This window comes from Lissotriton helveticus, chromosome 11 (assembly GCF_964261635.1).
Source record: "Lissotriton helveticus chromosome 11, aLisHel1.1, whole genome shotgun sequence".
In the NCBI taxonomy this organism is placed as follows: domain Eukaryota; kingdom Metazoa; phylum Chordata; class Amphibia; order Caudata; family Salamandridae; genus Lissotriton; species Lissotriton helveticus.
In genome coordinates this window covers 658,467,876-658,485,057 of record NC_136072.1, presented here as the reverse complement: position 1 = coordinate 658,485,057, position 17,182 = coordinate 658,467,876, and the positions used below count along the sequence as shown (strand labels likewise).

General features: G+C 46.4%; 1 protein-coding gene across 1 annotated transcript in view; it reads left to right on the top strand.

Moving 5' to 3' along the window:
* LOC144790868 (fish-egg lectin-like) overlaps positions 1-17,146 on the top strand; it is a 174,731-nt gene extending 157,585 nt beyond the window's left edge. The window contains exon 5 of the mRNA XM_078665526.1: positions 16,509-17,146. Coding sequence (XP_078521652.1) covers positions 16,509-16,653 — 145 coding nt within the window. The 3' untranslated portion in view covers positions 16,654-17,146. The remainder of the gene's footprint in view (positions 1-16,508) is intronic.
* The last annotated feature ends 36 nt before the right edge of the window (positions 17,147-17,182 follow it).

The following is a 17,182-nucleotide window of genomic DNA, read 5'->3' as shown; positions in this document are numbered from 1 at the left end:
GTTCCCTTATGCTGGGGGGGTTCTTTTCCTCCTTTCTGTCAGGGGGACGGTGGTTAGCTTCTTCGGATTTGCAGTCTCGGGGGTCCGTCCGATGTACCAAGGGTTCAGGCCGAAAAATAAGAAGAACAAAAAGAAACAAAAAACTATCAGGACTCTTGTTCTCAGAGTCGAGATCTGATAGGGCCGGGAAGTGAGGAGATACACCAAACACACTGTGCACTAAGTGAGACACTACAAGAGGGGGACTGTGCTCGTGTGGAGGTGTTGTCGGTAGTATTTACAAGGTAGTGGGGGGGCTGGAGGTCACTAGGTGATTTGACTCCCCTCCTTCCTTCCCACCCACCCTGACAACTTGCTCCGTACCTGCTCCAGCCACGCACCTCCGTGGGCGTGGCGGGGCCTCCTGGCTTCGTTGCGAGTTCCGTCGAACTCGGTCTGCGGTCTCCGTCCTCTTCTCTGGCCGGTCGACCAGTTTCTTCCACGTCGGGGAAACGCCAGTTTCTTTCCTCTCCGTACTTGTCATGCGCCGCAAAACAGGAAGTTGCCTCAGATAGTCTTGTGTGCGGGTCGACGTCACTGGTGGGCGGGGCTTCGTCCGACAGAAACCCCCAGTTAAAGGAGCCGTGGTCCTGTTCAGGGTTTTGTGGGAGTAATAAAGTTTTATCTTCAATTTTGCAATCGTCGTGCTGGAAGGGAAGAAGATTGGGAGGGTCACTCATAGGAGACCACCACTCAGGTACATCTGTTATTTGTTCGTTAAGCTGACACACCCTGTCACACACCTCCCCCACTGGTTTCTCCTGATCGGGGAGAGGGCTGACCCTCGACAGGAAATCCGCGTTCCCGTTTTCAGTGCCCTTTTGGTGACGTATTTCAAAGGCATACGGCTGTAGGGACAAAAACAATCGGAGTACCCGAGGGTTGTGTGATTTGTTCTGATACATCCAGCGCAAGGGGGCATGGTCCGTGTACAGGATGAACGGGTTCCCTTCTAGGTAATATTGCAATTTGTCAATGGCCCTTTTAATCGCTAAACATTCCCTTTCTATAGTGGGATATTTACATTCCCTGGGAAACAATTTACGACTGACGTAGAGCACAGGATGTTTAAGACCATCATTCCCAATTTGTGACCACACTGCCCCTAAGCCTGAATTTGAAGCATCAGTAGAAAGGATAAAAGGTTTGTTAAAGTCAGGGAAAATGAGGATGGGCCCTGTGGTGGCGGCCTGTTTTAGAGACTTAAAGGCTTCTAGAGTTACTGAGGAGGGATGTAAGAGCTGTCTTGGTCGTACACCTTTACGAAGAAGATTGGTTAATGGGGTGGCTAGTTCCGCAAATTGGGTAATGAATCTTCGGTAGTAACCTATTAGGCCCAGGAAAGCCTGTAGTTCTCGTTTGTTGGTTGGAAATGTTGTGTCTGTTATGGCCTTCACCTTTTCAGCCTGAGGTGCAATCACACCATCACCCAAGACTTATCCAAGATATTTTACTCGTGGGTAGGCAGCCAGTGACTTCTTTGCATTTATGTGTAGGCCTGCCTTACTGAGTGTACGCAATATTGTGCCTAGATGTTTCAAGTGATCATTCCATGTGGGGCTGAAGACCACGATGTCATCCAAATAGGCAGAGCAGAAGAAAGGATATGGTTGGAGCATGGTGTTCATCAGCCTTTGGAATGTGGCAGGTGCCCCGTGGAGACCGAAGGGGAGGACATTAAATTCAAATAACCCAGCATCGGTTGAGAAAGCGGTTTTCTTTCTGTCTGTTTCACGGAGGGGCACCTGCCAATATCCTTTGGTCAAGTCGAAAGTGGTGATGAACTTGGCATTACCCAGTTTCTCAATAAGTTCATCCACCCTTAGGATCCGATACACGTCATAAGTAGAGATGGCGTTAAGGGCGCGGAAGTCCATACAAAAATATGTTGATCCGTCCGGCTTCGGGACCATCACTATCGGGGACGACCAATCACTAGTGGAAGGGCGTATGACACCCAGTCTCAACATCTCCTTCACCTCTCTTCTTACGTCTTCTCTCCTTGCAGCCAGTATTCGATAGTGTCTTATTTTTATTGTCTTGCCCGCTGGTGTTTCAATTCGGTGTTCTGCTAAGGTAGTCTTTCCTGGAATATCCGAAAAAATACCTGAAAAGGGGAGTAGTGTTTGTTGCAGCTCCTTCCTCATTTGTAACGTAAGTTCTTCGTTGACCACAAGGCGTTCCAGATTTGAGCTCTGTGAAGGTTTGGTAGGCAAGGAGAGATGTGCCGCCTTCGGTGGAGGTCCGAGCCATTTTTTCAACATGTTAATGTGATAACACTGTGTTTTATTAGGTGTGATTTGTACTCGATAAGTAGTGTTGCCTATGGTTTCTGTGACTTGATAGGGTCCTAGCCATTCACTTTGGAATTTGCGAGTGGAGGAAGGCAACAATACGAGCACCCAGTCTCCAATGGAGAGATGGCTCCACCTTTTTCCTCTGTCATAGTATTTTTGTTGTCTATCTCTGCTTCTCTCCTAATTCGAATACGCCAGTTCCCGTAGTTTTCCCAGCTTGGATTTTAGTTGTTGGGTGTATTCCAACATCGAACGCTGATTTCTCTCTTCTTCAGCCTCCCATGCGTCCTTGGTCATTTCCAAGAGTGATCGAGGCTGCCGCCCATATAATAATTCTATGCCGAGAACCCCAGGCAACTTTGCACTTGCGAACGCAATACATATGAGGCAAGGGGTAGGAGCCGGTCCCAATCCTGTCCTTCAACGCTGAGCATTTTCTTTAGCGTGGTCTTCAGGGATCAATTGTACTTCTCCACTAGGCCATCCGTCTGGGGGTGGTATGCGGATTTACGAAGGTGGTGTATGTTCAAAGATCGGCAGACCTCCCTCATCAGGCGGGATACGAAGGGCGTTCCCTAGTCGGTCAGGACTTCTTTGGGGAAACCAACCCTAGAGAACTACTCAATGAATTTCTCTGCAATGTTCTTGGTGGTGGGGGCTCTAAGGGGAAAATCCTCGGGGAATCTGGTGGCGTAGTCCACAATACCCAATGCATACAGATTCCCTTTTGATGTTTTAGGCAGTGGCCCTATGAGGTCCATACCGACCCTCTCAAAGGGAGTGCCTATGATGGGTAGAGGTTGGAGCGGTATTGCTTGTGGTTTCTGCATGTTCCTTTTCTGACATATCTCGCATGTCTGACAGTACTTCTTAATATCCATATTAATACCGGGCCAAAAGAAATGGCGCACTATGCTGTCTGTAGTTTTCTCCACCCCTGTATGTCCTGCCGTAAGGCGTGCGTGAAAAGAAAAGGATTTGCTCTTGGAATGGTGTCGGGCCCATAGTTGAGCAGAAGCACCCGAACAACCTTCTCTGTAAAGGAGATAATTTTTTATCACAAATCTAGGATACGAAAGGGATGGGTTGTCTTGGTTTCTATGGGCCTCTTCCCAAGCAATATACAACGTGGGGTCATTACTTTGTGCAAAGCGAAAACTACGGTCTAAGAGCCATGGTTCGGGTGAGATGAAAACTGGGAGGGCGTCTGACTGTACACCCGCTTTCTTCCCTACCCTGTCCTGGAATAAGGAGAGGAACCCAGGATTATCAACCCCCAAGATGACCTCCTCTGGCAGGGAATCCACCACCTCCACCGTACAAGGACTCCTGTCGAAGGGTACCATGGTGATCAGGGCTACTGGGTAAGGTTTTACGTCCCCGTGCACACAACGTATGTGGACCATTGCGTCAGGAATAATCTGGGAGGGCAGTATGATACCTGCACCCTGAGTCTAAAAGGGCTTTTACCGTTTTACTGTTTACCTGCACACGTACATAGAATGATGTCCCCATTTCAGCTGAATATAGCACCGCCTTCGTAATGTATCCGACCTCCATCGGTTCCTCTGTTGGTTTCTTTCGGGGGCACATACGGGCTATATGGCCCCAGTCCCCGCATTCGAAACACTGTGGCCCTTTAAGAGGAGACATCTCCATTCGTCCCATTTTGACTTTAGGTATGTCAACTGGAGTTTTTCTTTTTTTTGGGGTTTCTGAGGTAGGGCACTTCAATGGGATTTTTCTGTGTCCCAATTCAAAATCCTCGGTTGTGCCCTGGAATAATTCTCAGCCATCTCAATGGCTTGTTCGGCGGTGAGGCCAGAATGTTGCCTCAACCACCTCTGGGTCCCGAATGGTAGTGTCTCCATGAATTGTTCAAGATAAATCTTCGTCATTATCTCTTCTTTCGAACTAGAGGATGGTTTCAGCCACTTGTCAGCTGCCATTTTTAAGCGAAAGAGGAGTGTTTTGGGGTTTTCACCGGGTATGCGTCATTCCTTCCGGAACCTCACCCTGTAGGCCTCGGAGTCCAAACCCAGATGATCAAGAATCACTTCTTTGATCCTAACATACGGTGTATCCCCAGTGGGATTGGCGACTTGGTAAGCAAATTGTGCTTCCCCAGTAAAGAGTGGTGCCAAAAAGAAAGGCCACTTTTCCTTGGGCCATCCACACGCCTGCGTTGCCCTCTCAAAATTCAATAAAAAGGCGTCCGGGTCTTCCCCTGGCACGTATTTCTGGAGAGCCATACCCGAATGACTCGGGAATGCGACACATCTTTCTACTTGTGGAGAGACGCCGGTATCCCGTCCACCCTTTTGCATGCTTTCAGTGTGGGCTGTGATAGTGTTTTTGAATACGTCGCGGTCGGCCTGTGCTGACGCCATTTGCTGTTCTATGCCCCATTCTAGTTTTTCCTGGCCTTTAATGAGATGCTGGATGAGGGATTCCATCACGGCTTGACTGATGGAAGGTGTTGCACATCCTACTTCTGACACCAATTGTTGTGGGTTCGAATGATAAGGTCGTAAGCCAGGTCGGATCGAATAAGGTTTTATTTGTTTGAAACAACGTTTGTGTCTTTGAGACTCTTTTCTCGGGACAAGGGATCCAGGTCCCTTTTGCTGTGGGGGTTCTTTTTCTCCTTTCTCTCAGGGGGACGGTAGTTAGCTTCTTCGGATTTGCAGTCTCGCGGGTCCGTCCGATGTACCAAGGGCTCAGGCCAAAAATAAGAAGAACAAAGAGAAAATAAAAACTATCAGGACTCTTGTTCTCAGAGTCGAGATCCGATAGTGCCGGGGAGTGAGGAGATACACCAAACACACTGTGCACTAAGTGAGACACTACAAGAGGGGGACTGTGCTCGTGTGGAGGTGTTGTCGGTAGTATTTACAAGGTAGTGGGGGGGCTGGAGGTCACTAGGTGGTTTGACTCCCCTCCTTCCTTCCCACCCACCCTGACAACTTGCTCCGTACCTGCTCCAGCCAACGCACCTCCGTAGGCGTGGCGGGGCGAGTCGCGGGGTCGTTGGCCTCCTGGCTTTGTTGCGAGTTCCGTCGAACTCGGTCTGTGGTCTCCGTCCTCTTCTCTGGCCGGTCCACCAGTTTCTTCCACGTTGGGGAAATGCCACTCTCTCTCCTCTCCGTACTTGTGACGCGCCGCAAAACAGGAAGTTGCCTCAGATAGTCTCGTGTGCGGGTCGACGTCACTGGTGGACGGGGCTTCGTCCGACAGAAACCCCCAGTTAAAGGAGCCGTGGTCCTGTTCAGGGGTTTGTGGGAGTAATAAAGTTTTATCTTCAGTTTTCCAATCGTCGTGCTGGAAGGGAAGAAGATTGGGAGGGTCACGCACTACTGTACCAGCAAAGCTCAGGGTGACACATCAGGGAAAGCAAAACTTCTTCACGAACCCGCAACAAGTAGAAGACTTTCCCAAATCCGTGAAGAGGGCGGCTCGGAGTGGAAGGGGCCAGGGGGCCTCCCAACCTCCTGACCATAATGTAGACAACGACGACATGGAATGATTGGGGTGGGTTGCACAGTACACGTTCGTGACACAGACAACAGCCAGCCAACATGACTAATCCGGCCATGGGTACATTGAACATTATGAAGGGCTTGCACTGTTTCCAAGGGCACTCCAAATGGAGATAAAACTCCTAAATGGCAATTTCCAAAGTGCGTTTTATGTAGTTCAAACAAGCGTAATCCAAGTAATCTTTCTTGAGAAAATTTATTTAAAGGGTCACATATTACATCATCATAGTGACTCCTTTGTGAAACTAGACGTTAGAGAACACGTTTACATAACATCCATGAATCTATGCATAATCCCTATGCATTTCGGGCGAGGCCCTTCTTCAGGGGATAGCAATGCATCTGTAAGTAAATAAATCGGAGTCAGGAAGGGGAGCTCGCAGCCACAAGCTAAATAAACATGGTATGACGGTGAAATGAATACATGCAATTCAGAAAAAAAACGCCATGCGGAACGAGGGAAATGTGCGCAAAGTAACCCATGTCTTTCTGTTAAAAGTTGAAAATCATGCAGTCGGGGTGAGTAGAAAAAAGAATCCTCGTGTGCAAGATAAAAACGGAACCCGAACTAGTGCCAAAGAGATCCGAGACCCCTGGTAAGTATGTGAGATAAATAACAACCAAAAAACTCAAGATTCGACTGGTGAGGTTTAGTTTAAAAAGGAGTGTGACCAGTGACAGAACCAACTTGCGAGTGAAAGTGGGGTAGAGAAAAAGCTTACCGATGGGTGAAAAACGCGACGCGCCAAACGCCGTGCAGCCGAAGGTTTGTGAGTGGCCAGCGGAAATGCGGAAGTAAATAAGGTGCCTCGAAAGAAAAAACGGACTCCCGTAACTAAACATAGATGGAACACTCATATCTAGAAATACCCCGAGGGGTTGGGAACAGCCAAACATGCACAGAAAGGTGTAATAGAACAGCGAATCAAACAGGGATTGGTACCGATGTGGTGCGTGAACTAACGCGACATCTACATTCAAAAAATGGCAGCCATCTTGGAATGGGTTCAGAATCATGTACATACACAATGATAGCATGGTATACATAACAAAGAATGATAAAGGTGACCAGAGTGTAAGTGATTAGAGGGTAAAAGGAAGCAAGGTAGGAAACCAAACGATAGTAAATGCAAAAAACCTGAGATTAATAAAATATGAAAAGGTGATGACAATAGGTAAAAAGGGAAAGTGATGACAGTGTAAAAGAAGATATAAAGCAGAGGGCATAAACTCGGATGTGACATAGTAGAGGATTTGCTATAAGACGACCGGTTGGGTTTAAGAAAAGATGGTAGTGGAAAAAGTAAAAACCATGGAAAGACAGAAAGGAACATATAATTTCAAGCGGAGAATGATTAAGTTGAAGTGAAGTTGAGACAACACATCTCTATAAGAAACAACTATATTCAAGTCTTTCATTGAGCCCCTTGGGCTGGCAGGCATCCAGTTTTTTGATCCACACTGTCTCCCTTTGGAGTAGTAGTTTCTTGTTGTCAACGCCTGCTTTCAGTGGGACAACCTCCAAAACAAGGAACTTCAGTTGGCTCACGTTGTGCTGGTGTGTGATGAAGTGAGCGGCTAGTGGGGCTTTGGTTGATTTGTTCCTGATGGTACTGCCAACGTCGAACCAGGCGGGGCAGCAACTCCAAGAGATACAACATCCACCTCAATCGCTCAAGGCACCAGGAGCAAAAGACCTTAGTGATCAACATCTCTAACACCAACCTATCTCAAATACAATTGTCCACCTTGGAACGTGGGACTTCCTTTGTTCCCACCTATAACTCTACCGAACTGGAAACTGAGATTAGCCTGTATAAGTTCTTGAGAACCTTGAGACTCCGACATTTTTTCTCCAACGTGTGCCCGCCGACCAGTACACCCACTTCACATGCTTGCAAAGGTTTAAGAAGCAGAAGTACATTTGTGGCTCCTGTCAGTCACAAAATACTCGACTCATTTGAAACCATCACTTCGAACGCTATCAGAGAGATCTTCAAAAAACCTCACCCCAAGCATAACAACTTCAACCTTAAGGAATCTAGAGCACTCAACCACATCCGAGTTTATGCCCTCTGCTTTATATCTTCTTTTACACTGTCATCACTTTCCCTTTTTACCTATTGTCATCACCTTTTCATATTTTATTAATCTCAGGTTTTTTGCATTTACTATCGTTTGGTTTCCTACCTTGCTTCCTTTTACCCTCTAATCACTTACACTCTGGTCACCTTTATCATTCTTTGTTATGTATACCATGCTATCATTGTGTATGTACATGATTCTGAACCCATTCCAAGATGGCTGCCATTTTTTGAATGTAGATGTCGCGTTAGTTCACGCACCACATCGGTACCAATCCCTGTTTGATTCGCTGTTCTATTACACCTTTCTGTGCATGTTTGGCTGTTCCCAACCCCTCGGGGTATTTCTAGATATGAGTGTTCCATCTATGTTTAGTTACGGGAGTCCGTTTTTTCTTTCGAGGCACCTTATTTACTTCCGCATTTCCGCTGGCCACTCACAAACCTTCGGCTGCACGGCGTTTGGCGCGTCGCGTTTTTCACCCATCGGTAAGCTTTTTCTCTACCCCACTTTCACTCGCAAGTTGGTTCTGTCACTGGTCACACTCCTTTTTAAACTAAACCTCACCAGTCGAATCTTGAGTTTTTTGGTTGTTATTTATCTCACATACTTACCAGGGGTCTCGGATCTCTTTGGCACTAGTTCGGGTTCCGTTTTTATCTTGCACACGAGGATTCTTTTTTCTACTCACCCCGACTGCATGATTTTCAACTTTTAACAGAAAGACATGGGTTACTTTGCGCACATTTCCCTCGTTCCGCATGGCGTTTTTTTTCTGAATTGCATGTATTCATTTCACCGTCATACCATGTTTATTTAGCTTGTGGCTGCGAGCTCCCCTTCCTGACTCCGATTTATTTACTTACAGATGCATTGCTATCCCCTGAAGAAGGGCCTCGCCCGAAATGCATAGGGATTATGCATAGATTCATGGATGTTATGTAAACGTGTTCTCTAACGTCTAGTTTCACAAAGGAGTCACTATGATGATGTAATATGTGACCCTTTAAATAAATTTTCTCAAGAAAGATTACTTGGATTACGCTTGTTTGAACTACATAAAACGCACTTTGGAAATTGCTATTTAGGAGTTTTATCTCCATTTGGAGTGCCCTTGGAAACAGTGCAAGCCCTTCTTGCACTCCTTCGTTTGTTGCTCAAATCCCCGTCCCTACCGGCCGGAAGGGATTATTTCCAGGCACCCGAAAATACCTACCATTGGTTTACTTTATATTTGATGAACATTACACATTCAGTGTGCCGCCACCTCCTATTCATTTTGTATACATTGAACATTATCACATGGAATTTTCGAGGTCTGGGAGACCCCCGAAAGAGAAGGCACATACTGTCGTATCTGGACAGGCATGCTGTGCATATAGCTATGTTACAAGAAACTCACTTTGCGCGTGATAAACAACATATTTTTGCCACTAGATGGGCGGAACACAGGATCTTCTCCTCATACTCCACATACACACGGGGAATGGCGATACTGATAAAAAAAACAAGTCCCATTCCGGATGAAGGGCACCGCAGGAGACTCAGAGGGAAGGTATTGCCTCGAATGGGGCCGGTTGGGTACCACGTCAGTCACACTTGCATGTTGTTATGGGCCCAATACGGATGACCCCGGGTACTTTGAAACTCTTTGTGCCAAAATCTTTGAGATTGATTCCACTCACATCATATGGGGAGGTGACTTTAACCCCTTCCATGCTCATGACGAGCTCAGCTCGTCATGTAGTACACTGCTCGTGTGCTGATGACGAGCTGAGCTCGTCATGAACAATGGAAAAAAATGAGTGCCAGCGCTGAGGGGGAAATGCTGTAGCATTGATGGTGTTAACTTGACGTACCAGCCTCGACTAGATAGATCACACCGTGCCGCACACCACTATACTAAAGCACAGGGAGTGTTAACAGATATAATCGCTACCTACCAACTGACCGATGCCTGGAGACATAGATACCCTAGCGGGAGAGAAGGCACGCATTTTACTGCGCATGCGCAAACATAGGCTCGGTTAGAATATTTATTAGTGTCCAGGGGGACAGCGCCTGTAAAAACCGCGATAAGACACTTAGCTAGGACATATTCAGACCATGCACCAGTGGTGTTGGGGCTCTCCGCTGCCGACTTTAGCTTACCTCGCATTCCCTGGCGAATGCACGCCCCCATTTTGCTCGACACAGTTTTTCAGTAGGAGCTGCGGGTGGAGATCAGCGATTTTTTTGAGCGCAACAAAGACTCAGTTGACAGCGTGGAGACAGTTTGGGAAGCCTGTAAGGTTACACTTAGGGGATTATGCATAGCTAAGGGGGCTGGAGTCCTTAAAGACATACTGAATACCCTGAGGGCATTGGAAATGGAGTTAAGGGCACTGGAACTGGATCTCTCAACAGATCCGAGAGGCGCCACACAAGCATGCTTTAGACAGAAGCTCAGAGAATATATGTTATGTTATGTTATGTTATGTTATGGGTGTCTTATATAGCGCTCGGGTACTCCGAAGAGTGTCCCGGCGCTTTCTAACCCACAACAGACTGCAAAGGGCGAGCACAAGGAGGGGAAGAGCGAACAAATTACTGACCATAGAGCCACGTCTTCAGACCCTTTCTAAAGGCCAACAGATTAGATGTACTACGAAGCGGCAAAGGAAGGGCATTCCAAAGCTGGGGTGCCAAGCGTTTAAAGGAACGTCCCCCCACCCTTGCTTTCCTAACAGCAGGGACAACGGCAAGGCAGAGAGATTCCGATCTTAAGGCTCTTGCCGGTTTGTAGAAGGCCAGCCGTTTCTGAATATATTCAGCTCCCACAGCATGAAATGCCTTATGCGCCAGCATAAGTGCTTTAAAAACAATCCGCTTCCGAATAGGCAGCCAATGTAAAGAATGTAAAAGGTCCGAAGCTCTTGCTCGGCGATGCAGGCCAAAAATGGCCCGAGCCGCCGAGTTCTGGACCACCTGTAATTTTTGGACAAGATATTCGGGCAAACCCAAATATAAGACGTTTGAATAGTCCAGCCTCAAACCAATAAGGGCCTGGACCGTAATCTTCCTGTGCGCCAACGGGAGCAGGGGAAGGAACTTATGCAGCATTTTAAGGAGAGGCTAGGAGTGAGGTGCAGTTCTGGGGGAAGCACTGGGTGGCCCGGCAGTATGGAGAAGGAGATAGGCCTGACAAGATACTGGTCAAAAGATAAGGCGACCCCGATGTAGCACATATGTGATGGAAGTTTGTGACCCGGACGGGAGTGTCTGTAGAGAGACACCTGCTATACTTGATGCCTTTTCTGAGACATTATAGACACCTGTATACTACTACAAGAGTGACTGAACTGGATTTAGAAGAATTTCTGGGGGACGTGGAGTTGGGATGGCTCAGTGATGGGCAGAGGGCCTTTCTGTGTGCGCCGTTTGAGATAGATGAGGTGCGGGAGGCCCGTCCAGTCTGGCTTTGTACCTGGCAGAGCAACCTCCTACAACCTTAGAACGCTGTTTGCCGTTTTGAACAACATCTCGCCTGACTTGCCACTAGCGGCCGTTTTTTTGGATGCCATCAAAGCATTCGATTCCATCGAATGGGACTATATTTTTAAAGTCTGGAATGCATGGGCTTTCCCCCACTGTTCCTGTTATGGATTAAACTGTTATATTGCATGCCAACGGCAAAAATCCGACTTAATGGACGAACAATTCAGACCTTCAGCATCCCTAGGGGAACGCGGCAGGGGTGCCCCCTCTCCCCATTTCTGTTTGTGATAGCGACTGAACCGCTTGCGGCCAAACTAAGACAGCATCATAATGATAAGGCCCTTCAGTGCAAACTGCGTCAGGTGTTGGTCTCCCTTTACGCTGATGACATTAATCTGTATGTTCACGATCCTCAGCAGAACCTTAACCCGATATTGATGGAATTCATAGTATTTGGGCGGTTGTCGGGTGTGCAAATAAATTGGGGTAAATAATGCATCTTTCCATTGACCACGGCTACGTGGCAATTTTCACTAGACTTCCCCCTGGAGTGGTGTGATGATGAGCTAAAATACTTAGGGATAAGAATCACTAGAAATAGAGAGGAACTTATGCGATTAAACTATGGTACGACCATGGACAAAATAAGGGACTATGTCACACGCTGGGTGGCGCAGCTTCTAACCATGGTGGGAAGGGCTTCATTGATCAAGATGGTGGTACTCCCCTGGCTGCTCTATCTCTTCTTGAATATCCCCTATTAGCCAGGTGCATTCTTTTTTAGAACACTCAAGTCGGAGATGATACATCTAGTTTGGGGAGGAAAGCAATCTAGATGACAATGGGACGTGCTGACGAGGCCGTAAGAGCAGGGAGGGTTCGGTATCCCCAATTTTGAGCTCTACTATAATAATAATAATAATAAGGAAGTTTATAAAGCGCCTGGTTACGCACACCGGCGTGTCCCTGCGCTATGGTGAGTATCAATGACAAGACCCCTCTGTGCTCAAGCGCCTGACTATTGTAAAAACAGATGCGTTTTAAGCTTTCCTCTGAACCCGGCCTCCGAGGGTTCCAGACGAAGCTCCAGCGGGAGTTTATTCTAGCTCCTTGCTGCTAGGAGCCGGAAAGATCTACCCCCCATGCGGGCCTTGTTGATTTTGGGTATCATTAACAGGCCAGTTCTGGAAGATCTAAGAGACCGTACAGGCCTGAAGGGCACAACGAGGCTCTGTAGAGGCCTGGGTGCTTTGCCCCCAATAATACGATGACAAGTGCAGAAGTCCTTATACACAATTCTTTTCCTAACTGGAAGCCAGTGGAGAGCCTCCAAGGTGGCCTTCGAGGCAGCTCTTCTGGGAAGCCTCAAGACCAGTCGGGCAGCGGCATTTTGTAGCACCTGCAGACGATCTAGACTCCTAAACGTAGCACCTAGATATAGGAGATTGCCATAGTCTAGTCGTGAGGTAACAAGGGCATGCACCAGCGTCCGTCTAGCATCAGTTGGAAGTAGGTCCAAGATCTTCCGTAGACCTTTCAGGATACCAAAGCACACCCCAACAACACGACCTACCTGCGGTGCAAATGTCAAGTCTGAATCGATCCACATGCCCAGGTTCTTGGCCTGCTGGCATGGCGTGGGAACAGGTCCTAGACAGGACGGCCACCATGCCGAGGACCACACAGATGGGCCCCCCCAGCACGAGCACCTCTGTTTTGCTGCCATTCAATTTCAGGCAGTTGTTAGACATCCAGGAGGCAAGCTCCTGCATGCAGGCACTGAATATCTGTGCGCTCAGGCCCACTACGGCTGGTATTGGATGAAACGACCGGTATACATGCCACAAGTGACAGCTGAACATTGGCTGGCGCATCCCACACCAATAGAAGGAGCACTATATGTGGAAGTAACAAGTAAGGACAGGTCAGCCAACGTTCTCACAAGCATGATAGTGGCATGGACTCACATACAGCGTATGCTGGATGTGCCCATGTTATACTCTCCGCTATTACCCCTTGCTTACCACCCCACCATGCCTTTATTACAGGAAGGGGTGGTCAAAAAATTCCAACATCGGACTCAAGTAAATACGTGGGGAGACCTATACCACAAAGGCCAATTCCGTAGCATTGACCACATGTTCCAAGAGACACAGAAGACGGCATGGGATGTCTTTCTCTAATTTAGACTAAAAACTGGGCTGAGATCGGTTACTCCTGAGTTCCCTGCGGAACCACCAGCTTTGGCTCCATTACAGATTGTACTGGAGAGAGATACCCCTAAGCGATTGGTGTTGCTATTATATCATAAGATACACACACAGGTGGAGGGGGCCCCACCGTCATCGCGTAGGAGGTGGAACAAAGAGCTGGGGTTGATCCTAACTGATGAGCAGTGGGACTGGATCTGTATGCAGACAGAGCGTGTATCAGCCAGTAGCAGACTTCGACTGATCCATTACAAATTTTTACACAGATTGTATTACACTCTGGTCAAGATGTACAGGTTTAAGTTGTGGGAGGATGATAGATGTGACAGGTGCCATGCAGCGGGCGGGGGCATTTTACATTTGGCATGGGGGTGCCCAGAAGTATATCAGTACTAGGATCAGGTGTTTCAGGCATTGTGCAAAATGGTAGACACTCCTATAGAAGCCACACCATTGATAGCATTATTGGGACATGTTAAACCACTCAGACCTGAGCACCGCAAGTTCGCAGCGCTTGCACTCCTGGCCAAAAGAAGGGTGGCGTGCCGTTGGGACAGGGGCCGCGCACCAAAGTTTAAGGATTGGATAGCTGATTAAGTCAAGTGTCAGGAAACATTATCGACTTATGCGGAACTCTTACCAATGGCCTCTAGGCCCAGAGATATATGGGCACCATTGCAATGCTACTTACTTTCTCGTCCAAGGACTGCACATTGATACGTAGTAGGAGTACTGTAAAGAGGGGTGTGCTTGATGGGCTGGCCCCTAGATGGGATAAGAGTAGATGGTGAATACCTGCAAAGCCTGTAAGGGGAGGGGGAGGTAGAGGAACTTGGCGGGAAGACCGGATTCTTTTTTGAACAGTCGTAACGTTGCAATAATGTGTACGGATCCCAGGGACAGGCTGTTGGCTGGGATTAATTGTGGACTAATAAGCTTCTGAAAGTCACCAGTGGAGTAGCTGTAAGTGTTGTAACGATTATAAGTACTGTATAGATAACTATGTGATACGTGCAACGAAATACTGTACCCGATCTGTGTTAGAAACATGTGCATGATGCTAGAAGAGAAATGTTCACGTTTAAAACACCAATAAAAAGATGTTTTAAAAAAAAAAGATGATGTGGCATGCACCCAAGTGGCTGCCTTAAAGGTTGCATCACATTAATCCTCCTTGGGTTCCACTCAACCCGACCTGCAAGTGAACGATTGTTGTCACTAGTGATGTTTTCCATTGACCACAATCATAAAGTTTTGCATTGCTATTTTGCACTGATTTAATTTTTCTTCTAAAATCTATAACTCCAGTTATACTTATCTGCATGAATTTGTTTTGATGTCTATAGTTAAATAAAAAATCTGCTTTCGTTTTATAAATTGGTGTTGGATTTCTTTTCTGTTGTGTCAATTACTTATTGTCCATTTGGTACTCTGAGATGCTGAACACGTATTCTTATAGTATTGTCTTACTGCTCTTTGCTACTCTACCAGGACTGAGCTAGGATTTATTATTGTGAATACAAGGAACACCCTGGGGTTCGTGAGATTATTGCATTGTGAAGCCTAACCAGCATCACTACTTAATACTCCACCTTCCTACAGTTATCTTGGGACAAATGTTAAAGATAGCAAATTTGGGGCAGCATACCTGAACTGTCAGTTTTTTTCTACTTTGAAACCAACGTCAGAGGAGCAGATTGTGATGTAGAGAGTAGGAACCCCTAGCAATGCATTTTACCCAGTATAACATTGGTTATGTAACATAATTAAATCTAAGTACCCTAACACATTTTACCTGTAAAATGGCTGCCTTATTTAACTTTTTCCTCTGGTATTTCTGATATTCTAAGAAAACAACAATTTACATTATTTGCTATGTTAATATTCTGGGAGGTTGGCTTACGAGAAGAGTGGGCACAGCCATTGATGAAGTATGAGGTGCAGCTCTGTGTGCAAACCTTCTAAAATCTAGATTAAGCTCTTAACCTGTGTTTACAGCTGAAAATGGCTCAATTTACAGCTATTAGTTATCTGAAAACGGATCCTTGGGTGACGTGAATGGTAATTGTACACCACAACAACATACAGTTATGCAATATTAAATTACATATAAGTCATGGGGATTCTGAGGCTCAAGCTATTGTTTGCCTTGACAGTTTGTGAACGCCCACAAATTTGTAATTATTTCGGCACTCACAAATAGGCCTGGGCAATAAATTTTGTTGCGCTCGAGGAATTTGCGGAATTTGGGTAATTTCGCGTTCCTCGGAGAACGCGAAATTGCCCAAATTTCTGTGTTCCGCGACTTCACGAAATGTTTTGCTTGTTCGCGTTCTCAAAATGCGTGTTTGCAAGATATTTCCCCCCCGAGCAAGCATACAGCAATTGCGAACAGGAAAAAAGCATAGCGAACAAGCAATTCCGCTGAACTTCTGCGTGTTCGCGGAGATTTTTCACCATTTCACGGAGATTTGCGTAATGCAATTACGCAAATTTCGCCCACCCCTACCCACGAACTCCTCTCCATCACATTCCCAGGCTAAAATGATGGAACGTGTACTCCAACAAAAGTGGTTAGGTTACTTTTCAACCGTGGTTCAACCTGAGAGCTCCTGTTTGTTTTCAGGGCAGTTCTATATCTAAATTCCCCGACTCCATTGCCAGAAAAGTGGCGCAACCACGATGCACAATTTTAGTAAATCTGGGCCATAGTGTGTGACCCCATTTATACTAATTGTGAGCCAGTATCACTCCCTCATTCTTTTTACCCATGAGAGACTTCATCTCTACCTCTTACTGGAATAATCAAACATATAAATTCCAACAAATAAACATTTTACTAACGTTTTTCTGCTTTTTAGGGATGGGATCACGGACAGAAACCCGTTAGGAACTAAATGGACCCAACTGTACTACAGGTGTTACAAATTCCGCCATGTGTCGTATGATCTCAGCCAGGTCTGGCTACTCACCACGGATGGGAAGACCTTTCAATGTGAAGTATAACAAAGAAGGAAAGAGTGGAAGCTGTACTCATCGATACATCATACGGCAGCAGAAGGCTTTCCTGTCTGCGTTCCATGCCCACCTGGACTGGTATCTCCTCGTTCCCATGTTTCAGGCTCCTGCAATCCTTAACATTTCTCACCAAATAGTGTGATGATGCACGGTTGAAAATATATGCTTTACATTTCAAGCAGCGCTTTACAGATCTGAAGCATGCAAGTCTATGTATTATAATTGAAAACAATCAATTATGTTCACTTTAAAACAATTATACATTTGGAGTTTTCACATTCAGTTTTCATCTTTTTATCTTTTGTTTAGGTTTCCATCATAATATATTTGAATGTATGTATGACGTAGCACTTGTATAGTACACATCCAGCTAGTGAGCCAAACAGGGCTGACCAGGTAGAAACAGTCATGACTGTCAAATTTAGTAGATCTACCAGCGGCAAGTTAATTCAAGGCAGTAGGTTCCGAATATAAATGGTGGTAGAGCACTCCTTACAGATCCTGTTTAAATTGCAAT